The 24,949-nt window shown below is 68.0% G+C and overlaps 1 protein-coding gene across 7 annotated transcripts in view; it reads left to right on the forward strand.

Moving 5' to 3' along the window:
- Window positions 1-24,949, forward strand: part of ARNT2 (aryl hydrocarbon receptor nuclear translocator 2) — a 74,563-nt gene that overhangs the window by 34,881 nt on the left and 14,733 nt on the right. For all 7 annotated transcript variants that reach the window (XM_045824875.1, XM_045824876.1, XM_045824877.1 and 4 more), the window contains exons 6-11: window positions 10,579-10,681; window positions 13,014-13,079; window positions 13,364-13,449; window positions 22,190-22,266; window positions 23,351-23,485; window positions 24,219-24,293. In XM_045824875.1, the coding sequence (XP_045680831.1) occupies window positions 10,579-10,681; window positions 13,014-13,079; window positions 13,364-13,449; window positions 22,190-22,266; window positions 23,351-23,485; window positions 24,219-24,293 (542 nt within the window). The remainder of the gene's footprint in view (window positions 1-10,578; window positions 10,682-13,013; window positions 13,080-13,363; window positions 13,450-22,189; window positions 22,267-23,350; window positions 23,486-24,218; window positions 24,294-24,949) is intronic.

Here is a 24,949-nt window from a genome sequence, read left to right on the forward strand (position 1 = left end):
GGCAGAGCTGGGGCAGGGGGAGGAGACCGGGAGCGGTGAGCCGCCGGGCTCCTCTCGTGGGAGCAGGGTGGGCCGGGGCAGTGGGCCCGTGGGCCTGGGGCGGCAGAGAGGACAGGGCCCCTGGGAGCCGCTGGCACGGGGCAGGGCCCTCCGGGCACGCACAGCCGGTCTGGGCAGCGTGCCTCACTCTCCCACGGGCCTCGGGGCCTCGCTGCGCGGAGAGCAGGGCTTCGTGACCAGCCCGAGTGCAGTGGAAACCCGCGGTAACACCGCGCACGGTGAAAAGATGCGATAAAAACCTGCCCTAAAACCCCCCGGGGATGACCTGAAGCTTCTGGTTGTGGGACGAGGGTCTCCGGAGCCCTCCTGTGCCCGGGCACGGTCCCTTGCAGCCCAGAAAGCGGTGGCGAGACTCGCCCCAGTCAGGCACAGACACAGCCGTCACCCCCCTCTCGGGCCCACAGCTCCGAGCCTGAAGGTGGACACCCCGGGGGTCCCCAGGGTCCTGTGGGAGCCAGCAGCCCTCCAAGGGTGGTCCCTGGACCGTCTGCGCGAACCTCACTTGTCGGCTCGCTGTGGGGGCAAGCTCCCGGCTGCACCCCAGACCCACCGGGGCAGAGCTCCGGGGGCCCGGGGATCTGCGTGTGTGCCCGCCCGCCCTCTGGGTCGTTCTGGAGTTTGAGGACCAGGGGTCCCAGGAATCCGGTCCCCCCGGACCGAGGCCTCTGCAGCTCGGAGCACGTCAGGCCCTTTGATGTCTGAGCTTAACTCTCCTCCTCACGAAGATGGGCCGACGCGGTTCTGTGCGGTCCCGTGTCGGCTGTGGGAGGGAAGGCAGGCGTGTGTCTGTCCTGCCCTGGTGACGCTGGGCAGGTGTGCTCTGCAGGCTCCCGCGTCTGAGCAGCACCGCACCCCGGGCCCATCCCAGGCCTGTCCCCCAGGACCTGCAGGGCACCTGCGTGCACCTGTCCATCAGAGAGGCCCCCAAGCCAAGGATTTAGCTCGTTGTGGTGGGGGCGCCCTCTGTGCGGGGACTGGCTCCGAGGGGTGGCGTTGGTCCCAGGACACGGCTGTCCGGCCTGCGTCTGCCCAGCTCTCGGTCTGCGTCCAGGCCGTCGGGGGGGGGCAACAGGAGGAGCCTGTCTGCAGGCCACTGCCCAGGGCTCAGGCCGCCCGGGACGGGGGAGGCGCGGTGGCCCTCGGACCTCGGTCCGCACATCGCCGCAGACTCGGCAGGAGGCGTGCAGGGTCCCCGGGCAGCGCCCCCCGCGGCGGAGCAGGAGGACGGCGAGGACCGGGGCGCGCCCCACACCGTCACCCGGCGGGGACCCACCTAACACGGACACCCGGGAGGGTGCCTGACGCCACGGGGGGCCGCCAGCGTGCACGTCAGGGAGGGAGCTGACCGTGGCCACCGTCGCGTCCCAGCCCACCCCAGGCAGCTGGGCCTCCCGCCTCACGCTTCGCTCAAGGGCCCGAGGACGAAGGCGTCTCCGGCTCAGCCACAGCCGAGCGGCAGAGCCCTTCGGCCGAGAACGTCAGGCAGAGGACCGGTCCCTGGCGGGGGAGGTGGATCCTCAGACTGCGCAGCCCCCCCCCGCCCCCCCCGCGGCGTCAGGGCTGGAGAAGGAGGGTCGGTCGCGAGGGGAACTCCGTGAGGGACGCCCGCGCCCGTCCAGCGCACGCATGGGGTCCTTGGGACGCCCGCGCTCCGTCCCTGGGCCAGCGCCAGGGGCTGGGGTCCTGGGCGCACCCGGTGGTCCACTGCTCGCCATGTTAGGTAGCTGGTCCACGTGGCAAACAAAAAAAAAAAGAGAGAAAGAAATATGAGTCTATCTGAGTCAACCACTATGACACTGTTATTTGAAATGTAAAAAAGTGTTCAGTGGCCAGAAGAGCGTGTTTGCGTGCTTCAGGCCCCTGTGGAGGGGGCACTCGGGCACCCAGGGGTGGGGGGGGCATGCGGTGTGGGGCCGGCTGCCAGAGGTGGGGGTCAGCGCGCGTTACGGTGGGACTGCACGGCCGGGGGTAGGGAGGTGGGGGGGGCTGGCTGTTCTCCGCGTCTCCGCCCCGACTCTCCCACTGGAAACCGCAGCCTCCGTCGCCCTGTTATTCCAGATGTTTCTCTGGCGTCGGCTCTTGAGAAACATTTAGACAACCGGCCTCGTGGTGCTCCGTCCGCTGCGGCGTGCCCAGCGCGCTCCCGCGGCCGCACGCGGTTCCTGTTCTTCTCTCGCGTTTTACGTTGAGAGATATTTCACGCATGTGTCGGGGTCTGCAGCCCCGGCGGCTGGGCCCGTTATCGCTGGGGCGTGCCGGCAGATAAAGGGGCCGGAGCGGTGTTCTCGCCCTCGCGGTGGTGGATGCCGGCAGGGGGGCCGGCTGCTCTGCAAGGAGAGGGGCTCCCAGCAGCTGTGTGTGTGTGTGTGTGTGTGTGTGTGTGTGTGTGTGTGTGTGTCCCTGCTCTCAGGGGCAGAGGCACCCCGTGACAGTTACACTTCGTGACCTTCTCTACGTTGGGTCAATGACTTGACCTCCCCCCGGCCTCAGTTTCCCCCCCGTGTGAATGCAGACAGCCCCATGCCCCCCCTCCCCCAGAACTGTGCTGGAGCCCGAGATGACGTGGAACACCGTTAACAGTTGTGTTTGGGAATTGTGAAGAGTTCACTCACTCTTCAGTCCTTGAAAGGTGGGGTTAAACGTCGGTACAGGTGGCGGGTTTGTCCACTGTTCACCTTGCGCCACCTTCTTTCCCTTCCTCCCCCTCCAGGGTGTGTCCTGGGGTTTGGGTGCTGTCCCCAAGGGAAGGCTTGCATTTTTTTTTTTTTTGTGGTGACGGGGACCTGGCCAGCGTGGGCCTGGCCCTGCTGGGCTTCAGGGCACTGGACCAGCTTCCAGAGGCAGGACTGGGGCTGCCCACCGGGCCCACATTTCCCGAGGCTCCCTGCACGGCTGGGCCCTGAAGCCAGGGCAGGAACCCCGATCCTTTCTCGTCCCGCCCCGGCCCCCTACGTGCGAGGGAGGGCGGGGCCCGTGAGGCCCAGAGCCGCAGCTGGCCGGGGGAAGGACCCGCAGCCACAGCGTGCCCGGGCTCGGCCAGGCCCGAGGGGCCATGCCCAGCCGTGGCTGTGAGTGACGGGCGTTCCATCCGTGCGGCTGCTCTTCTGCGAGAGAAGTAGCTGGGGAGCAGGCAGCCTCCTCCTCGGGGGGCTCATAGGGGCCGGGAGGCGGCCACGACAGTGCCCCCTCTGTTCTCAGAGTCTGTGCTCGACCAGGAGGACTCCCCCGTGGGCTGGAGAGCGAGCCTCCCTCCCCCCCTCAGACGAGGCCCTGGGTGTGTGTGTGCGTGCAACACGCTTCTCTGGCCACGCCAGACGTGGGTGAGCGGAGGGGGCCCCGCAGCCTCTGCCCGGCGGAGCCGCTGCTGAGCCGGGACCCGCATGCGGCCGAGAAGCTGGGAGCAGGGCCCCGGGCGGAGGACGGCCTTGCCCGAGAGTGACGAGTCCGCGCTGACCGCGGGAGCCAGTGCGCGCCCGTCAGTCCGTGTGCCCGGTGTCCGTCCCGTCCGAGGTGTCGCACCGGAGAACCCCGACTCCTGGTGTACCTCCACCACGTGGGCGTGTCCACGTAGAGGAGCCACGGGAGTGTGTCTTGGACACACGGAACAGCACCTCCCGAAGACCTGTTGTCGGAGTTCTCGTGTCCACGTCACATCCTTTGTTCGAAAGCGGGGACTTCCGAGCAGCTCGTCAAACACAGCAGCTTTGTCAGTGAGTTTGCGAAATTCCCAGCCCCCCCCAGGTCTGGTGGGGCGTGAAGCTTATGTAATTGCGAGTCGTCCCCCCTCCCTGCCTTTAAAAAATGTTAAGTGTAAGATCAGTACATGTGTAAGAGCCGAGTCCCTGAGAGAGCGCAGAGCCCCTTGGCACGGTACCGGATCTTCAGAAGCTGCCGATGCCGGCCGTCGGCATGTTCTCTGCGTTCTACCAGGGGGCGGCCGAGCCCAGGGGTCCGCGTTTCTGAAAGCGGCCCCCCTGTGACCCAGAGGGGGAGCAGGGCTGCCTCCCCACGCAGTCCCCGCCTGCCCTGTTTAGCCCTCGGAGAAATTCCTGCAAGATCAACGTGAAGAAGAAACAATGTTCAAGCTGTAACGAGGGAGCAACACAGTTGCCACACGGGCAGCTGCCCCGGCAGGGAACGCTTTCTGCAAGCCTTGCTTTCCTCGTCCTTTGTCTTCACTGTGGTGCCCGAGGGGCTGAGTTAGGCAAAGAGTCCTTTTCTCCCCCTGCGTCTATAAAAAGCAACTGTAGCAAAAATAAACTGGTAGTGTTGTTTTTAGGCAGATACTAATTACTCAGATTTACTTTAGAACATTTCCAAAGACCAGCGGACTCATCGCTTCCTGCCGCTGCGATCTGGGTTTCAGGAATATTCTCACATGAGGGCCCTGTTTTGTAATGCTCCGGTTAAAAATAACTCGGTGGCAAAAACATCAGCATGATCAGGAACATTAAAATAGTTTCCTTTAGTTTCACTTAAAAAAAAAAAAAAGATAGAGAGACGCAGTTCTTTCCAAAATGCCCTGACTCAGGCCGGAGGGCCCGGAGAGCGTGCCTGCCAGCGCCGGCCTGGCCTGTTTACGGCTCTCTCGGCAGGAGCCAGCGCCGCGGAGCACGCGCCCGGTTTCTTCCTTCGTTTCTGGGGATTCGCTGACGGCAGCCCGCAGCCTGGCCCGTGGCCCCTCGCTGGGCCGGCACTCTGATGCTGGGTCCTGCTTCCCCTGCTTCTGGTCCCGGCCTGCGTCCCCCTCCCGGGAGCTACTCACGGTGTCACGCCTCAGCCTGGCGTGGGCGCCCTCTGAGGACCTAGAGAGCTCACGCCGTGGGGACCTCAGAGGCGACCCAGGCCGACCCCCCCCCCGGGGTCACGCCTGGGAGGCGGGTGCGTGGCTCCTTGGCGAGCGTCCTTGGGGCCGACCGGCTGTGACCCCTCTGACGTGACCTTTTTGTGCTTAGTGGGAGTCCCCCTCGGGCCACTGTGCTGAGCGGCACAGCCGGCCTCGTGTGGTGGGGCTGGGAGTCTGCGCACACACAGGCACACGCACACACACACGCGCGCGTGCGTACTCCGTGGCGGCCGTGTGCCTGGGCGAGGCACCTCAGGCGGCGGGGACGGCACCACCCGCGGCCCCCACCGCACGTCTGACCCCGAACCAGCCCCCTGCCCCGCGTATTCCCGGGGCCGGGGCGGCTGTGGTGCGTCCAGGTGCCCCAGAGCTGTGCCCCTGGGTGTGTCCAGACCGTGGGCCGCGTCCCCCTTGCCCCCCGACTCCTCGGGCTCCCTCCGGCTTGCAGTTCTAGAGGCTTCTCTGAGGGGCCCCCTCGCGTCTTTCCCAGGCAGCCATTGCCGTGTGTCTGTCGGCCCACGGGACGGCCCCCGTTCACCTCCCTCCCACCCTGGACGCACGGCTCCCTCTGCAGCAGCAGCCCCCCTGCCCCCCGAATTCTGAGCGACTCAAGCCCCTTCCACTGCTTCTCTGCGTGGGTGCAGAGGACTCCCGTGGCCTTTGTGTTCTCGGATCACCCATTTCCCACTTGCAGGCGAGGCGAGGCATGGCCTCAGATCGCCTCCTTGAACTCCCCGTCCGCCTGGCCCCGCTCCACCCGCCAGGCGGCCCGAGGAGGAGGAGGGGGAGGAGGAGGAGGAGGAGGGCTCTTCGGTTACCGCTGGGACCCGCGCCCTCCCGCCTGCATTGCTGGCGTTCTTGCAGCGTGACGCCCGGGGAGGAATGTGTTTCTGCAAGTCACACTCCAGCCCGTTCTAAACAGGATGGAGAGTTTGTACTTTCGCCCGCAGATGAAACAGCACCAGAGGTGCCGGCCGCAGGGGGGGGCACCGTGGGGGTGACGACTCTTCAACGAAGAGCAGAGCCCGGGCCACGTTTGGGATGCGGGTGCTGCAGGGGGTCTCGGGGAGCCGCGGGGCCCGGCCCCCGGGGGGCGGGGGGGCGAGGAGGTGGTGCAACCCGCCACCCGCGTCCTCGGCTTCTCTGCAGGGGTCCCAGCCTCGGCCTGGTCACTGGTCACTGGAGGTGGTTGTCTCCGTCGCCCTGGGCAGCGTGGGGCCGCCCCCTCCTTCCATGTCAGCTTCTCCCTCGCACCCTCCCCGATGGCGGGGCGGGAGGCACAGGGTCCACGGGCAACCCAGGCCGTTTGGAGGGAAGGCTCCTGCTGGGTGTCTGCCCAGCGCCCCCGGCCAGCCCACCTCGGGGGGCCCCGGGGGCCTCTGGTTTAGTCCGTGATTCTCCGGCCGTCAGACCGAGCCCTGACCCCAACCCCCGCTGCCACCTCCGTGGGTCAGGGGAGCCCCTCGCGTTCCCGTGTGGAGGAGGGGCGGTCCCCTCAGCCCTGCCCCTGGCCCCTGGGGGCAGTGCGGCCAGGAGCCCCGTTCACTGCGTGGGCGCGACGCCGTCGCCGGCGGTCCTTTCTCCCCGACATGTGTTTTTCGGTGGCAGACCGGCACCGCCCGCCGCCAGGGTCTCTCCCCGTCCCCGGGGCTGGGGGCCCTCGTGCCCTGCACGTCAGGGACCGGCGGCGTTCTCGGGGACGCTGGCCTCACGCGCTTCTGCCTCTGCAGCCTGAGTCTGAAAACACACGTCACGAGAGTTCCCCCCCAGGCCGCCGTGGGGCAGCGAGGACCTTCGCCGGCACGCTCAGGACCCCTGCCGACAGCGCCAGGGGCCGGCGGGGGGGCTGCCGGTCAGCAGCTCGCAGAGTCCGGTGCCCCTGCCTCCAGGGGAGGCCTTGGGGGGCAGCCCTGCGGGCGCGAGCACCTGGGTGCGTCTGCCCACGTCCTCTCAGGTCCGAGCCCCTGGCCGGGGCCCTGCCCAGCCCCCTGACCCGCTGTGTCCTCCCGAGTGAAGCTGGACCGGACGTCGGCCTGCTCCCAGGCCCCCCCTCTGACCACTGCCCCGCGCCAGGCTGGACGGCTTGGCCTGGGGCGCCCGCCCCTGCGGCTCTCTCTCTCTCTCTCTGCTGGGGGCCTGGTCTGCACGTCGTCCAGACGCCTCCTCCGGCCCCAGTCGGGCGGGTTGGACGGTTGGGGGGGGCAGTGTCCAGGCTCTCCCCCCGCCCATGAGCCTGCTGTCCGCACCGGACGTTTCTGTCTGACGGAGGTGACGGGTTCTCACTCCCCTACCTACAGCCGCCAGGTTTGTGGGGGCCTCCACACACCCTTCTGACAGCACCCTCTTGGAAAGAGGAAAAAAAAACCCTGTTGCTCCGTGGGGCTTACCCTCGCCCCAGGGTGGCTGGGCTGCCTCTGGGGTCCTCGCTGTCTGAGGCCACCAGGCGCCCACCAGCCCTCCTGGCTGGAGCGGGGGGGGGGGCATCGCAGGAGAGATGGGGGACCCTGGCCCGCCTGTGGTCCTGGTGGGGGCTTTGGACAGCCCCTCAGCTGCTGCCGCCGAACCGCGTGTCCCCTCCACAGAGCCCCTGCCAGACCCCAGGGCCAGTGTTCCTGGTGCGTACACGGGACACTCGGAGCCTGTCGCGCTCCGACGGCACCAGGCCGGACGGTCGTGCAGAACAGGGAGACACGTGTTTGTCGATCGGGCCCAGGTCACCAGTGGAGGACCCGTGTGCCGCCTCCTCCGGCTCGTTGGGAAGGTGCCGGGAGGTCGGCTTCCGGGAGCTGCTCCGGGTCCCTGCCGCCCACGGAAGACACCCTGCTCCCTGGGGGCCGGGTGGGGGTGCTCCTGGAGAGAGGAGCCCGAAATCCCCAGGGACCCTGTAGGAAATGGGGGAAGAGACTCCCGTGGGAGCCCATGAGGGTTCCAATTCGGCCCCCAAGCCGTCGTGACCGTGGACCCTGCACGTCAGGGGGCTGTGACCGACCCCGGGCAGAGAGAGCCGCTGGGCTCCGCTCTGTGGGGGGCGCCCTGGCCCAGGGGACACGGAGAAGCTCAGGCCGGGGCTGGCTGTGCCCACGGAGCTCACGGTCTCGGAAGCCGGGCAGGCCGTCCGAGCTAGTGGCAGTGATGTCGGGGACCCTGGGGTCCCTTCGCTGCCAGGGTCCCCACAGGTCCCGCCCCCTGGGTGTTCCATCAAACACAGATCCGGGCTCTGCAGGCAAGGGGTTCCGTTGATGTGAGTCAAGCCCCAAGTCAGTTGATCTTTAAAGAATGAGATTACTCACGTAGGTCCAACCCAATCAGATAAGCCACTTGAAGGAAAGAATTTCATCCGGACACCCAGGGGGAAAGGCAGAGAGGTTCCGGGCACAAACACAGTGAAATCTCCTCTAAATTTAGTTCTCCCCTGTCCCTCCTCCCCGGTCAAGGGCCAGAGAGTGTTGCCTTAGTCGGGGCTACGGGGTGGCAAGGCCCAGGGACTGCCGGTGAACTGGTTCAGGCGTCAGAAGGGGGTTCATCGGCGCGGGTGGTCTCGGCGCTGTGAGGGGCCCTTCCGCCCGCTTGCCCCTGTTTTCTCCGAGTCAGTGTCACTGTCCTAGACCCACTTCTCCGGGAGGCGGGAGCCCCTGCTGCTGGGAGAGCCACCCGCAGGCTCCTAAAGGAAGGAGATGGGTGCTTGGGACCACCACTTTTTTTTTTTTTTTTTTTTTTTTGCCTGTGGAGGTCTCTGATTGGCCTGTCTGGATCACGCCCTAGTCATGGGACCAATCACTGTGGACCGAAGAAGAATGAAGTACTGTGATTGGCCCAGCTGGTGTCCGGTGCCCAGCCCTCAACCAGTCACCGGGGCCTGGGAGGTGGGGTCTTGTAAGGCGGCGGCGGCCCGGGGTCTGACCTCCACCCCGACCTCCACCCCGACCTCCACCCTGACCTCCACCCCGACCGAACAGCGTGCCAGCGCCGTGGCGGGCAGCTCCTGGGAGGACGGAATGACGGACGTCCCCGTCGAACTCCGCCGCCCGTGCAGAGCCCCCTCTCCTGCCCCAGGAGACAGCAGCAGTCAGGCTGCACCTTGAGTGCCTGTGTCCTGAGCCGGGCCCGAGCCCCCGCCCGAGGTCAGGAATCGTGAAGACCTCGCCGCCGCCCCAGCAGCCCAGGCCGGCTCTCGCCCAGGCTCCGTGGGCACCCGGCTCCCGCCCCGGACCCCTGCAGTGGGCGCTGCGTGCCTGTGCCTGGGGGGTGGTGCTGTCCTGGGGCGCAGCTGCCCTGGTGGCGGGGTCAGCCCGTGGGGAAGCGAGAGCAGAGCTCCTTTCCGCCTCGCGGCCCGTGTTTCAGGGGCCTCGAGTTTCTGGAAGAACCTCGGACATTGTCCATCGTGGGGGCTGATGCTTGGTCGCTTGGCTTCTGTCGCTGATGATTTTCTCTCGTTTTCCTCCCCGGCTATCTTGGTTTTCCTCCTTTTTAATCGAAGATAAGATGTTTCCTGTGTTCCTTATTAAGGATTGATTCCTCTCCTGAGATAACTCTGGTTTCCGTTTGTGTTTCTGCGGCAGCCCCGGGGCGCTGTTCCGAGAGCTGGGACAGAGCCTTCTCCTGTGATCGTCTCCAAGACAAACTTCTGATTCTTCCTCATTTTGAGAAACAGTTACTACCGATCAAAATAATACCTAAAACCCAGCTTCCTGAGGACAGTCACGGGGTGTGGGGGGGTCCCTCTGCGTCCGGGGAGGTGCTCTGTCCCCACTGGAGTCCTGGTCGTCATTCGCCCCAAGTAGGAGCCGGCAAACGCTCTCTGCGGAGGGCCCGAGAGGAGATGTTTCTGGCTCTGGGTGGGGGTGGGGGGTGGAGGGGGTCGCCCCGTCCCTCCCACGCTGACTGACGAGGCCGAGCCACTGCCGCACGCGGGAGCCGCAGACAGGGACCCAGGGGGCGGCCGAGCTGCGTCCGGACGACGAGGGCGTCAGGAACGGGCAGAGAGCCGCCGGCTCCTGTCACGTTTCATGCCCTTCGACCGTCGTGGAGAGAGCACGGTTCGAACCCCCGAGCCGTGTGGTGACTCGGTCTGCACCGTGGCGTGGCCACACTGGGTGCTGGGTGGTCGTGCTGGGAGCGGGCTCCCCGGGAGCTTCGGAGGGGGCCCCGGCACGTGGGGCGTGGGGGAAGGGGCATCCTCCCAGCGGTGCATCAACTCAGGGGCATGGGGTGGGGGTGGGGGGGCCACGGGGGGGTGCCGGCAAGGCCATCAGAGGAGCCAGAGGGGACACGTGCTTGGACTGAGCGGCGAGGACGCTGTCAGCGGCGGGAGGAGGCCCAGTCGGAGGGACGGGGGGCGAGGCAGCTGCCCTGGGAAGGAAACAAGGAAACGACCCTTAGTGTTGAGTGGGTCTCAGTGCCCGAGTGTCTCCTGCCGGACGGAGAATGTGGGGGCTCCACGGAGCAGACCGTGCGCCTGGCCCTCCTCTGCGGGGCGTCTGCAGAGAGCGCCCTCGCCCCCCCCTTCCCCCCCTCCCCCTGCCCCCCCCTCCCCCCCCACCCCCCTGCCCCCTGCACCCACACCCCCTCCCCCCTGCGCCCCCTCCCCCTGCACCCGCACCCCCTCCCCCTGCCCCCCACCCCAGGCGGAGGCCAAGGCCGAGGCTGATGCGTGTGTCCTGCTCTCTCCGCAGGCCGCATCCTGGACCTGAAGACGGGGACAGTCAAGAAGGAGGGGCAGCAGTCGTCCATGCGCATGTGCATGGGCTCCCGGAGGTCCTTCATCTGCAGGATGAGGTGCGTCCGTGGGGGGTGGAGGAGGGGGGGCTCGGCCAGGGTCCCTCGTTGTCCCGACCACAGCGCGTGGGCCCACAGACGCCCGGTCCATCTCGGAAGGGCGGCCCCCCCCGCCCCACACTCCCCCCCCCCCCGGGCTCTGTTTCTCCACGCGCTTTGTGGGAGACCCACCGACTTCACATGAAAGCTCTGGTGTTTTCTCAGGTCAACTCACACTTCTTAAGCTCGTCCTTAGTTTAGTTAATGCTGCCGATCGATGTTCTAACTGTGAACACCTTGGCTCCGTGAGTTCGAGTTTCCTTGAGGGTCAGGGTCTCGATTTCCGCTTCTCTGAGCCTCCCCCCCCACGCCCCCCCTGTGAAATCGCGAAGAGCGTTCTGCACGTGCTTGGCTGTGATGCACGGTCGTGGAAGAGACGCAGCAGAGACTGAATTCTGGAGCCACCGGGGTGGGGGGGGGTCGCTCTGACTCCGAGGAGGGAGGGGCTGGGCTCTGGAGCCCTCGAATCTAGACCAGACGCCCGGGTCCCTTCAACCCTGTGGCCTGGCGGGGGGGGGAAGCTGGGGAGGGGGGAAAGGCAGGAGGTGCAGGGCGGGGTCAGCTCCGCCCGGTGCCTGCGGTTCCTGAGACGGTGGTGAAGGCGGTGCCTCTCGTGCGTTAACACATTCGTTCAGTCGTTCCACGCGTGTGCGGGAGGGTCCGTCGGGGCCAGGCGCTCCTCAGGGTGCTGGGGCTCCGCACGGAGTCTGTAGGGCACAGAGAGCCCCGGCCTCGGAGGCACACGGTTGACACAGCGCCAGGCGCATGCGTGGAGGGCCACCGGCGGTTGCACGCCGCGGAGGAGGAGAAAGCCAGTGTAACAGCCGGCAGGAAGGGGCAGGGTTGCTAGCGTGCAGCCTGCCCCTCCGACCGGCCCCTGGGCGCTCGGAGCCGGGAGGGGATCCGAGCCGGCGCCTGTCCGGGCTGAGCACCGGGGAGACACAGGGGGACACCTCCCCCCTCGTCCTCCCGCCTCAGGGCCGCTGGGGTGACAGAAGACCCGACTGTGCCCCTCGGACGTGGGGTTGGGTCTGCACCGGCCGCCGGCCCTCTGCTCGGCTGACCGGGGCGAGCCGGGCAGCGGGGGCCTCGGTGTCCCCCGGGGACTCTGTCCAGCCGTGCAGGGCCCGCCCTCAGTGCTGCGGTCGGTGGGCGCCCACGGTCTCGCCGAGCGTTCGGCCAGGGACCGGCTGTGCGGGGTCTTCGCCGCGTCGTCTCCGCGGTCTGCGCGTGGAGGACCGCCTCCTGGAGGCGTCCGGCCCAGCATTCCCGCGAGCGACGCCATTATCCCTGCCCTCCAGCCACCTCCAGGCGGCCCCCTCCCTGCCCCGGGCCCCGGGGACGTGCCCCAGGTGCTCTTCCCAGGGCCTGGCCCACCTCACCCGGGTTCGCTGGTGGAGCGAGCGGCCCTCCCGTGCGCTGAGAGCATGGCCGCCGTCCCTGCAACCACAGCAGCGCGGCGGCGTCAGCGAGACGCTGGGCACGGCCGGCCGGAGGGCAGAGGGCCGTGCCCGCGTCCTGGGCCGCGGGTGGTCATGGGTGGCCCTGCTGGGAAAAGCACGCCGGCGCTGGCCGCTGTCCCGGGTCTCGGGGTGTGAGTGACTCTCACCTTCGCTGCGTTGACCATTGAGACACCAGGGTCCCACAGGTCACGTAGCTGGGAGGTGGGACGGCGAGTAACACGGGGCACACCGTGCGGGGTCACTGAGCGGGGAGGCAGACGGGGCCCTGCCAGAGTGGGAGGGGGCGCCCCGCCCCCCCGTCCCCTGTCCCCCCTGCGACAGCAGGCCGGCGGCTGTCTGGGGCCGGGACGCGGCAGGCGGGAGAGCGTCCTCAGCCGGGGACTGGAGCCCGGGAGGAGGCTCCTGCTGGCCGTCCACTGGTAGCCTCTGTCCGGCGTGGACGTGTCTGCTCGGGCCCGAAGGGACGCGGTTGCTGTCGTCAGCCCTTCCCGTGTCCCGAGAGCCGCCCGCTTACACCGCGGTGGTCGGCGGCACCGAGCCTGGTCAGGACCCTGTAGAGTCCTTCTGGGGTCCCAGCGTCCGGGCTGGGCCCCGGGGCCGGTCCGGCGAGCCTGGCACGCCGGGTCCCACTGTCCCCACCCGCGGTGACCGTCCGGGGTCCGAGACGTGCGAGAGCCTGTTCCCACCGTGGGAAGGAAGTGGGCGTCAGGGCCGCCCGGGGGCGGGTGGGCGTGGGACAGGCCCCGCCCCCTGTCCACAGCCCCGAGCTGCACAGACCTGCCCGGGGGCCTCACTCACCCCGCCCCGCCCGCCCGCCCGCCCGCCCGCAGGTGCGGGAACGCCCCGCTGGACCACCTCCCGCTCAGCAGGGTGACCACCATGAGGAAGCGGTTCAGGTCGGTGGGGCTTCCGGGCGCACGGGTGGGGTTCTGCCGGCAGGCTGGGTGCCGAGGGGGCCGGGGGGCCCGGGCACTGGGCGTCTGGGGCTCAGATGAGGACGGGGGTGGGGCAGGGCTTTCAGACCCCGTGGAAGGAGGGGGGGCGGCGGGAGGCAGAGGGTCAAGGTTCAAAGTCACCAGGCGCACAAGGGACCCCCCGCGGCTCAGACGGGGAAGGGGCCCCCGGGGTCCTGGCCTCGCCCCAGGGCCCGGCAGCCACCTCACAGACGCTCTTCCCGCAGGAACGGCCTTGGGCCCGTGAAGGAAGGGGAAGCCCAGTACGCCGTGGTCCACTGCACGGGCTACATCAAGGCCTGGCCGCCCGCAGGTAAGCAGAGGCCGCGTGCGTCCCGCCCGCAGCAGCACCCGGTGGCGTCTGAGTGACGACTGAAGTGACCGCTGTGTCCGAGTTGTTTGGGGAATGCTCCTCAGGACCCCCACAAGGCGCCCCTCAGACCCGCCGAGAGGCAGTGAAGGGGGTGGGCAAGGGTGGGGGCGCCCGGTGTCCCCCCCGACGGATGGTGGGGGCGTAGAACGCTGCGGCGGCTTTGGGGAACCGCCCGGGTTACGCGGAATGCTCAGGGCAGAGCAGCCCTGCAGCTGCCCCAGCAGCTCCTCCCTGGAACACACGGACGGCAGCGGGGGAGACCAGGCCCCAGAGTGGTGTGCACGAGGGTGTGCACGAGGGTGTACGCGTGAGTGTGCACGGGAGCCTCACTCCCGTCAGCCCAGCGGGGGAGCGCCCCAAGCGCGTCCGCCCGCGGAGGGACGGACTAACACGGAGTGGCCGTGCCGTGCCGCGAGACGTCACTCAGCAGCGGTGAACAGCCGGGGGGCACCGAGTGGCGCTGCGACGTGGGTGAACCCGGACGGGGCCCCAGGGCGAGAGAAGGAGCCAGACCCAGGAGGCCGCGTCGTGCGTTTCGTTTGTGGGAAACACCTGGGACAGGGAGCCCGTCCGACGGCAGGCAGAGCGTGGCTGTGGGGTCTGGGGTGCGGGGGGAGGGGGGGACGGGCAGAAACCGCCCCGGGGACCGTGTTTCCTCCCGAGGCGATGAGAACGCTGTGAAGTCGGGTCGTGGTGGCCGTGGCGCAGCCAGGAGCCACGGAGTCGCACACGTTAAGATGGCAGACGTCACGTGTGGGAGTCCCTTCTCCCCAAATCCCTTGAACGAGACTCTGTGTCCGTCGCGTGTGGCCGCTGCGTGGCCCGGAAGTGGGTCCTCTCGCCCGTCCCTTCCGGCTGCACTCGTTCCCGCCCTGGAGCGCCGCGGGCGTCTCCGTGGAAGTCAGACGGGACGGGCGGCGGGGCTCCGGTGCAGGCGGCTCTGGCAGCTCGGCCAGGAGTGGCTGCCCTTGACGCTTGCTGCCCACAGACACACAGACACACAGGCACCAGTCCGACCTACGTGTGTGGTGGTCTGGTTTTTATTTTATTTATTTTTATTCATGTATATTTTTTAATTTTACTTATTTATTTTCAGAGAGGGGGGAAGGGAAGGAGAAAGAAAGAAAGAAACGTCAATGTGTGGTTGCCTCTCATGCACCCCCTACTGGGGACCTGGCCCACAACCCAGGCACGTGCCCTGACTGGGAATTGAACCAGCGACCCTTTGGTTTGCAGGCTGCTGCTCCATCCACTGAGCCACACCAGCCAGGACCATATATGTATGTTTTTCTCTGCTCACACCAGAACCCACGCAGCTGTCGCGGTGCTGCTTGCCCGACGGCCCCAGCTGGACTGCAGCACAGGGACTCACTCGCAGGGCGGTGGGCCTCGCAGTGTTTGGGGTCCGGACCTCAGCTTCCGGGACGCGGGGAGCCTGGGGGAGCTCTCGGGAGCTGCCGTGTGGCCGGACACACAGCAGAGGCGCCCCGGGATTCCCTCGTCTCCAGCAGGGACGCCCGTGCCCACCGTCAGGGAGCCCGTGAGGTCCTCGCACACGCGAGGACCCGGACTGGCACCGGGAGGTGGTTTGGCGAGCGGGGAGCAGGGGCCGGGGACGAGGGCAGCGTGCGGTCGCCCAGCCCAGTGGTGGTCCATCCCCGAGCAGACTCCGAGGGCTGACGTGGCAGGGGTGGGGCTCCCGGGCAGGCGTGGGGCACAGGCCGGTCCTCCTGTTCCCCGGCACGTGCAGTGGGTGGGGGGTGGGGCCCCAGCACCCCCACAGGGGGCTGCCGGGGGCTGTGAGGCCGTCAGCACCGGGGCCTCGGGGAAGGGTCCCTGCCTGCCCCCGGGTCTGAGGCGGCCGGTGACCGTGCTGGATCGGCACTGCCCCTCGGGGCCTTGTTACAAGTTACCCGTCTCCTCAACTCGTCCCTCACTGCCATCGCCCCAGGCAGCCCCTCCTCTGGTCTCTGGCCTCCCCACGGGGGCCCCAGGCCTCCCACAGCCCACGAGAAACGCCACGGTCCTCCTAAAACCCACTCGCGGCGTCCGGCGGGTGAGCGGGGGGAGGAGGCCAGGCCCGAGGTGCGGGCAGGGGCAGCAGCCCGAGAGCCTGCTGAGCCGGCCCCGGGCGGGCTTCCGGAAGCCCCACGGAGCTCCCCGCCCCGCGTGTGGGGAGTGCGGGCCCAGAGGGGCCGCGGGGCCCGTGGTGCATGGGACCTTCCTTTGGCGGCCGCCCTGGAAACTTGGCCACGTGGGAAACGGTGGAAGGAGCTGGCCTGTTTATGTTGGAGAGAGCAGGACATGACTTCTGTCTGTAACTATTTGAGGGGGTGTCACACGCGGGAGGAATTGGTCTTAGTGCCAGAGGCACGACTGGGACGCAGAGGAGGCGGCAGTGACCGCAAGGCAGACCCCGCTCTGGGGAGAATGAGCAAAGCGTATGAAAGCAGCCTTAAGATATGTCCGCGCACACACATAAACACACATACTTCATATATGAGACACGCTGAGCATTTGGCAGAAAACTCAGTCTCCACCATAACTGCGAATGATGCTGTCTCCTCGTACCCACCAACCAGCAAACAGTGGACAAAGCAGAACGCCAGCGTCGGTCAGCCTCGGGGACACGGACCCCGCCGAGTGCTGCTGGCGGGGGTGTGGGTCAGCACGAACCTGAACCTACAGGAACTCCACCTGCAGCAGTTCACTCTGGGGAAAACTGAGCGTTCGTCGAAGCTTCCGTGGCAGAGAGTTGGTTAAAAACGGCCCGGAACGCCTGTTCCCCAGGACACTGGGCACCAGTGGAGCGAGCGTGTTCTTCGGAGCGCACTTTAGGGAGGAAGCAAAGGCCACCCCGTAAGAGTTCGAAACAGTAGCAGTTTGCACAGCGGGGGGCACTGCAGGCCGAATGTGCTTTAAAACCGTACATGAATAGTCATCTCCAGGTTGCAACATTGTACCACTGGAGAGAACACAAGTCATCAAGTCGTAGTGACTTCCGTGTAGATTACTGGTTGCTTTTTCCTCCTCGGCCCCTGCATTTTCCGAAGGAAGTCTTCCGTGGCTTTAGTCATCAGAGACACTGACGTTTGCGTGAAACCATCTTCTCTAAAGAGCATTCCAGAGGGTCGGTTTGCACGGAAATCAGACGTCGTGTGTGTGTGTGGGGCGGGGGGGGGGGTGTTTGTATGTTTCTTGCTTTTATTTCGTTGTTGCGTTTCTGTAAAGGTCGAGGTGGTGGAAACAAGCCCGCACTTGAAAGAATTTCTTGCTAGAATTTCCGAAGCCATTAATAGAATCCACTTGCCGGGAACTCACTGAGGATGGTGGAGACGGTCATCAGGCCCCGGTGAGGGGGCTGGAGTGAGGTCACCAGCGCTGTCACCCCATCGGAAGGTCCTGGAATCGGAGCGTCGGGGCGGCACCCCCCTCTGAGCTTCCATGACGGCTCGTAAACGTCCGCGAGGAGGGCTGCTGCCCCTGCTTTCTCATGAGCTCAGGCTGCTGGCGCGCTCACACTCGATGACTTGCCCGGCAAGCACGAAGTTTCCCAACCACCGCGGAGGCTCAGAGTATCTGCAGGCGACCGTGGGCATCTCCGAGGGGGGCGCAGAAGAGGCGGACTCTGGGGGGCGGACCCGGGCCTCGCAAACGGAGGCCCTGCCCACCCACCCGCCTCTGAGGACTGGGCGCTCGCGGCTCGCGCCGACCCTGCCGACTCCCCGTTGGGGCAGCACCCCACCCCGCCCCTGGGGGTCCTCTGATCTGTCCCAGAAGCCCATCTCGTCCCTCCCTGGTCTCCCCCACGGGTTTCCACCTGGGCGTGTGCAGTGGGTGGGGGCGAGCGAGGGGGGGGCACAAGGACGGACCCCTCCCTCCTCTGATCTGCGTGTTTCGTCTGAGGGAGCGAGTACGCTCCGTCCCACACGCACGGGAGGCCCGGTCACCCCAGGGGGCCGTGCTCTCTCCTCGGCGAGGGGTGTCCGGTCGGTCGCCAGGAGGCTTTGGAGTTCTGCAGGCGTCTGCGGCCTCCGCCGCGTAGCTGTCACCCAGCGCCTCCAGCAGTTCGCAGACGGACGCCGTTCCTGGGACCGGGGCCACGTCTGCAGCGACCGTGGTCTGGCCTGCGCGGCTCCTCCCCTGACAGCCGGCGGGCGTCTCCGGTTACCCCTCGGTGGGTCAGCTCGGGAGAGCCGGCGTCTGACCTGCCGGAGGGAGCGGAGCCGAGGCCTCGTCCCTCCCGCCAGGGTCCTCTGGGTCGTGGGCGCCCGGGAGCTTTCTCACGGGGAAGCTGGTGCTTCTGTCCCCTCTGCTGCCGCACCTTCAGGACGCCGTGGCCACGGTGCGCCTTGTGGCGGGTCTGGGCTCGAGTCCGTGGTGGCCCGGCCAGCGTGCCCCGTTCCCCGGACGGCGCGACCCTGCCGTGACCTCATCCCGAGCAGCCCTGCTCTTCCCGGGGCCGTCGGACACGCTGCGTGTGTCTTCCCTTCACGCGGAAATCTCCAGAAGCTGCTTGTCTGTCCAGTCGTGTCGCGTGCCCGAGGCAGGCCCGGCCTCCCGCTCGGGGCCTCGCTGAGACGTCCGGTGACACACCAGAGCCGCGGCCTTCACTCGGGGGGTGAGGGGTGGGCGGTGGGTGGGCAGGGCCTTCTGGCCTCCTCGTCCTCAGGCCGGGCAAAGCCATCCTGGCGTTTCCTGCGGCAGCCGCTTCCGGGCCACAGTCCAGGGGCCTCGCCGGGCCCCGGGGGTCCTGCCTGCGAGGGGCTCAGGGTGCACGGGGAGAGGCAGGCGGGTGTGCAGGTGGTGGCCCAGCCCTGGATCGTGGTGGCGGGGGGCGGGGCACAGCGGCACGCACTCACGGGGGTGGGGGGGTGAGTGGGAGCCGGCCCCCACGCTCCGGCCGGCTCTCACCGAGAGCCCGGCAGGCCGGCCTCCTCGCTGTGTGCGTCTGACTCTCTCCCACGTGGCCTAGAGATCGCCGGGGGGTCGTCCCCGGCTGAGACTCGCGGGAGGTTCGGTCGTCGGTCCCGTGGGCTCTCGTGAGACCTCTCAGGCCGCCTCACTGTCACCGAGCGCGGTGACACTCACCTGTCAGTGCTGGGGGCTCCCTGCGTGGGAGCCTTCGGGGCAGGGTGGGGGCGGGGGCCTCGGGGAGCCAGGCAGGACATTCCCGAGCTCCCCAACAGACCCAGCTGAGGGGGGCGCGGGAGATCGAGGGGGGCTCGCCGGTGACTCACCCCCACTGGGCGCTGATCTCCAGCCACCGTCGCTCTGAGCTCGACGGTCGGCCCCCCTGGGGGTGCGGCCACACTCCCCCCCCCCGGGGCCGTTTCCTTCAGACGCAGGGCATCGGGGTGCAGCGGCCGGTCCCCAGCCCCGTGGCCAGGCCCTTGGGAGCAGGTGTGGGAGCCTTCTCTCACCCCGGGCTGCAGACGCGCCTGCCCTTCCCCCGTCTCCGGCCGGCCCGTGGCCCCGGCGACCTGTGGGGACAGGCACCTCCCCAGGGGGTCTCCCCTGGCCCTTTCCAGCCAGAGCACCTTTGGGGGCTCTGCCGTCCGGGTTCCCCTGGATTCTCACAGAATCCTGTCCCAAGTCGAGAGTTCAGCTCTCTGCAGAGGCCCACGGTGATGAAATCTCTCTATTTTTGTTTACAGTACGCTTCCCAAATGTGTTTGGCCAAAGAGGCCTTTTTTTTCTTTCTTTCTTTTTTTTTTTCTTGCCCAGAACTGATTACGGTCCCTCAGGGAGGCCGTTGGGAGTGCTCGCGGAGTGAGTGGCCTCAATTGCTCGCAGCGGAAGGCGGTGATTTTTTTTTTCCCTCCGCCTGCGTTTGGCTGAGTGCAGAAAAAATGTGTCTCCATCCCCGCGTGAGGGTACGAGTCCCGGGACAGACCCCGCCCCGCGGGGCTGGACGGCCATCCAGCTTTCCACCACTCGAGCGGGCGCAGGGGGAGCGCGACCCCGCAGGGGGAGCGGAGGGGGGCTCCCGGCCGGGGTCGAACGCACCCCCGGAACAGCAGCTTCTCCTTGCAGCTGCTTGGTGGTGCGTCTTCTCTGTGACTCAGGCTCATGTCCACCCCGTGGGGGGGGGGCAGGGCGCCTCCAAAGTGGGGGTGACCTGGTGAAGGGCACAGCGGGCTGGCGGACCCCACCGGGGACTTGCTGGAATCCGCTCACGCGGCCGGAACGATCCTGTTCCTACTAAAAACCACTTTGCCGCACGCCACAGCCCCTGCCAGGAAGCGTCCCCTCCCGGCCGGGTCCTCCAGACTCTGGCACCCGGCCCCGGCCCCGAGCCCCTCCCGGCCCCGCGCCCCTCCCGGCCCTAACGCTAACCATATGGCACCGTGATGGTCCTGCCCCCGCCAGCCGCGAACTCCCGCCAGGAGGAGCCGGCCTCCCGCGCGGCCGAGTCCCTGACCCGGAGCGGAAAGCCGGGCGCTTGGTAGATGCTCGGAAACTGTGTCACACGGGGCCAATCGCGTGGCTGAGGCCTGACCTGGCGTTTGGACCTGCGGTGTCAGAGCCGAAGAGAGAGCTGGGCACTGCCACTGACCAGCCCTCCCCCTCCTTGAGGAGGGCAGCCCGAAGCGCCCCCCCCCGTGGCCCCGCCCGTCGCTGACCCCGGCATGTCCCCCTGCCCTCGGTCGGCGCGAGGACGGCCCTCCCAGCGCTGCGCTGCCTGAGCCCCACGCGCCTGCCCGTGCCAGAGGCCCGGTGTGCACCGACCCCCTCCGGCAGCACAGTGGAGCGGGGCGGCGGCTCTCCCCGTGGCCCGGCCCGGGGCCGCTCCTCCTCACGCCGCCCGCAGCTCACACAGGCCGCAGGCTGTGCAGTCCGTCCACCGACGGCGGCAGAGTCAGGTCCCCGGGGTCAGGGCTCCTCTGGTCCCTCCGGAGCCAGAGCCTCCCGCCGTCATCCGGCCGCGCCGTCCCCGCAGACGCGTCTTCCTCGGTGCTGCTTCCGGACGCGATGGCATCCCCTGTAAGGCCGTCCTTCCTGCAGCCGGGGAACCCGGTCACCACCGAGTCAGACGTAGGGAAAGCGGCGCCTTCCTGCGGGAGAGGTGACCCGCCGCCCTCCGCCTGCACGCGCTCAGGGAACGCGCTCCGTCGTCGCCCCGGCGGCGAGGCCACAGGCGGCTCTCCGTGCCCCCACCCCCGCCCCGGCCAGGGTGCCGGCAGCACACGCACGGGCAGGAGCGCTCCGCCGACTCGGGGCGGGACGGTAGTTTTTCCTCCGTGGACGCACTCCCTCTCTGTGTCCTGCGTCCCTTCCTCCCCGGACGGCTGCTCACCGGGCGGAGCTCACTGGAATCCCCGGTGGAGCGCGTGGCTCTGAAACCGGTGACCGGTGGACGCCAGACACAGCCCTGCCTTCCAGATGCCCCCTCGGCACAGGGGTGGGGGGGGTCCAGCTTCCAGAAGCCGGAAACCGGGGCGGGGGGGACCAGTCATTGTCACTGTGCCTCAGAAAACTTCATGTCCCTGGAAGCTGTGAACGGAGCCGTGCGACCCCACAGCCGCGGTGCAGGGCGCACGGAGGGGTCAGGGTGGGTGCCCAGTGGTTTCCTCGGACAACTGGGACAACTGCCCCTGGGTTTCCACGGAAACACCCACCCCGTCAGGGACGGGGACCAGGACTCAGTCCCTCGGCCCCCACCCCTGTCCCCGGGTGGGACGAGGCCGGGAGGGGGTGCTGTCCTGCCCCCCATCCCTCCCTGGTGTCCGGCGGCCCCTCGGGGCGGCTTTCCTGCTGCAGCCCCCCCCCCCCCGCCTCCCCTCCCCCGCCGGCTCTGTTTGCAGATGAGGATTTCCTGGACACGACGCTCTGCCCTCCCAGTCCCAGTGCACAAAGCACACGCTCTCGCACAGCTGCAGCCAGAGGAGATGCCCGTTAATTTCCGTGATTTAGTGGCTGTTTATTTGCAAAGACAGGTGGCGCCTCTGCCAAACGTTTCAGAATTAACCTTCTCCGCGTTTTCTCCATGTGGGGCTCGAGGGCGGAGTTCCGGCGGCTGAGTTGTCGGAGGAGGAGAGGCCGCCGGAGGGGACCCCCGGGTGCGGGAAGCCCACCTGCCTTCGGTGCCAGAGCATCGTGTGCCGCCCTCGGAAAAATTATCCTTATTATTATTATTATTATTACTACACAAACAGGCCGTCTTCATTAATTCAGCAGAGCCGTACGATCTTGAAAAATAAAGTAAAATGAACCCACTAAGTTTTTTTTTTAATGTTATGAACTAAAAAGTAAGTGTCTCTGTGTGGCCCCGTCCCGCCCCCAAGAACCAGGCGGTGACGGCGCGGCGACCCCCGCGGTCTCTGGGTGGCTCTGGGTCAGCGCGTGAGAGGGGCAGCTCCGCAACCCGAGCCGCTCTCAGCGGGTCCCTTCTACCCCGGAACGTCGGGGCCGCGGCCGGCGGACGCGCGGATGAGGAAGCTGCACCTCACCTTCCTTACACGCCTGCGCGCCACCCGCAAGCGCGGACGGCGGCGTCCGGAGACCCGAGCCGCGGGCGCCGGGGCGGGGGGGGGGGGAGCGGGGGGAGGGGCCGGGTCCTTGGGTGGGGCGCGGCCGCATTTCCAACCCCCCCCTCCCCCCCGCCGCGCAGAGCCGCGGGCGCCGCCCACCCGGCGCGGGGCGCCCCCTGCGCCTGACGCCGCCTCTCTCGCTGCAGGCATGACCATCCCCGAGGAGGACGCCGACGTGGGGCAGGGCAGCAAATACTGCCTCGTGGCGATCGGGAGGCTGCAGGTGAGGAGCCGCTCGCAGCCGTTTCAGTCCCGCCGAGGGAGGCCTCTGTGCGGGTCCGGGTCTCCCGGGGCCGGATCTGGGGGCGCACGCGCCCCCCCGAGGGCCTGGGTCCGTCCGCCCCGCACGCGCGCGCGCGCCGCTCACTGCGAAGTCGGGGCCTGCTTGCCTCCGTCACACCTGCCCGGTCGCCAGCGCGCCTCGCCGTGGGGGGGCCCCCCCATGCCCCGCCCTGTTCCCGGCGGCTCCTCTGCCTGCTCAGCCCAAACTCACGTTCCCTCCCCCAGGCTCCGGCCCGGGGTTCCCTGCCCACGGTCTGTTTCCCTGCAGCCAGCCGAGGGCCCGCTCCCTTCCCGCGGCTCCTGCGGGGTAGGGGCGGGTCTCCCCAACTTTGGGAAACACGGCACTTGCCGAGTAACACGGCCGAAGCCAGTCGGCTCTGTGTCGGGCGGACTCTCTCTCCCACCGTCCCCTGGGCTCTTCCCTGCCCCCGGGGCACCCAGCGCCCCCCTCACAGGCCAGGGCACCTTAGAGACTCGGGCACAGGGCTCCCCCCCACTGTTCATGTCCCCGGTTCCCCGGGTCTCGCCGTCCTCAGACGGACGGATAAGCAGTTTCGATCACGTCTGGTAAACACTGGTGGTTGCTCGCATGCGGGTGGAGAAAGGCTGCCCGGGTCACTGCAGTCCACACAGTGTCGTCCTTCCAGCTCTCTTGCCCGGCTCCTCGGGCGCCTCTGCCCCCACCCCCGGACCGAGGGGTGGGCCGGCGGGAAGGGGGCGGACGTCTCTCAGCCCCGACCAACCGGGTGCTGGCGTTCGAGGCGCGGTGTCTCCGGAGCCTCACTGCCCGCCGGTCGGACTACAGGCTGCGTTGTCCCCACTGACCGGCCCGGAAGCCCGACTCGGAGGTGGGGGGACTCGGCCCCCGTGGGCACCGTTTCTCTAGGGCGCGGCCTGGGCTCTCGGAACGCTTAGTAGACGCGTCGCGCTGACAACGTGGAGAGACCAGTGACCCTCCGTCCGCCCGGGGCTGTCCCCGCCGTGTCTCTGTCACACCCCCTCCCCCTATGGGCTTCCCGCCGCAGGTGACCAGCTCGCCCGTGTGCATGGACATGAGCGGGGTGTCGGCGCCCACGGAGTTCCTGTCCCGGCACAGCTCCGACGGGACCATCACCTTCGTGGACCCGAGGTGCATCAGCGTGATCGGCTACCAGCCCCAGGTAGGCCGTCCTGAGCCCACGGCCGTCAGTCAGGATGCCGGCTGCTCCCGGCGTGCTCATCGTCTCTGTTGGCGACGCGGCCCCCTCACTCACCCCGCGCCCCCACGGGGACGCAGCCTCGTCCGTGCACGATGAGGACGGCCAGCCATGGTGGAGGCAGCCCCTCCCTGGGAAGGTCACCCTCAGCCCCCCGTCCCACCCCGCCGCGTGTCTTCCCGACTGCTCACAGACTGGAGTGAGGTGCCCCGTGAGAGCGGGTCCCCCGAGGTCAGCGCCCGGTCGGAAGTCCCTCCGTGGGCCCCCACAAAGGACGCACACGCGGGAAACTCCGAAATCCCCCGCAGTCCACGTAGTGGCGCCCGAGCCCGCGTCCCACGCACACTTGGGGTCCACGTTCACACGGGGCACCGTCTCAGGTCCCTGCTCCACACCTCCCAAACAAAACAAAACAAAACAAACAAACGTGGTGTCACGAGAAACACGAGACGGCAGGAGAGACTGTCCAGGTGGAGAGAGAGCAGGGAGGCGCAGAGACAACACGCAGGACGAGGGCCCTTGGCCCGGAGACGCAGCTGGGCCGGGGGAGGTTCCCCCCCACCCTGTCCTTGTCCCCCTCGGGGCGGGGGAGCCGGAGGGGGGCGAGGGGGGAAATGAAGGCTGTGTTGATAGTGAATCATGACAACAGGGCTGGGGTGACCAAAGCCCCTCTCTCTCTGCCTCTCCCCCGCTGCAGGACCTGCTGGGAAAGGACATCCTGGAGTTCTGCCACTCGGAGGACCAGAGCCACCTGCGCGAGAGCTTCCAGCAGGTACTGCTGCCGACGCCGTCCGCGGCGACCCCACGAGACAAGGGGCCAGCGAGCGGCTCCCTGAGAGGGAACGGGAGCTCGTCATGCGGGGCTGAGCGGCCCAGGTCGAGCGCGGGAGGAGCCTGAGCTCCGTGGCAGCAGCGTGCCCGCCCGGGCCCCCTCTCTGGGTCACGGTGTGCCCAGGAGTCCGGCGGTCGAGTGGGGCCCCGTGAGACTCACAGTGGGGTCCTTCCCACCCCTCCCTCTGTGCTCGGACACCCCCCGTCACTGCGGCGAGGAAGACGAAGCTGTTTCCATGGAGGGTGTGTGAGGCCGGCTCGGCCTGGCCTCTGGGGCCTCGGGGCTCCGCGTCGCCCCTGAACCAGCACCAGCCGGGTCTCGAGGCCTGGACTGCAGCCCCGGGCCCCATCGTGTCTCCGGTCTCCCGGCCCCCAGACATCTGCTCGGGCTGTGCCTCCCCCCCAGCCCCCTCCACGCCTGGGAGGGCCTTTCCTGTACAGCTTCACGCGGCAGCATCTTACCCCCCTCACGCTCGTCCAGACCCCCGCTCCCCCTGGGAGCTGCTCTGGGCCCCACGAAGAGGCCATGTCCCGCCTCCCGGGGTTCCCGACCGGATCTGCGAACGCTGAGGAGGCCCCGATACAGGGCAGGCGCTG

This window comes from Phyllostomus hastatus, unplaced genomic scaffold, assembly GCF_019186645.2.
Source record: "Phyllostomus hastatus isolate PE091 unplaced genomic scaffold, TTU_PhHast_1.1 phas_scaffold_555, whole genome shotgun sequence".
NCBI lineage: Eukaryota > Metazoa > Chordata > Mammalia > Chiroptera > Phyllostomidae > Phyllostomus > Phyllostomus hastatus.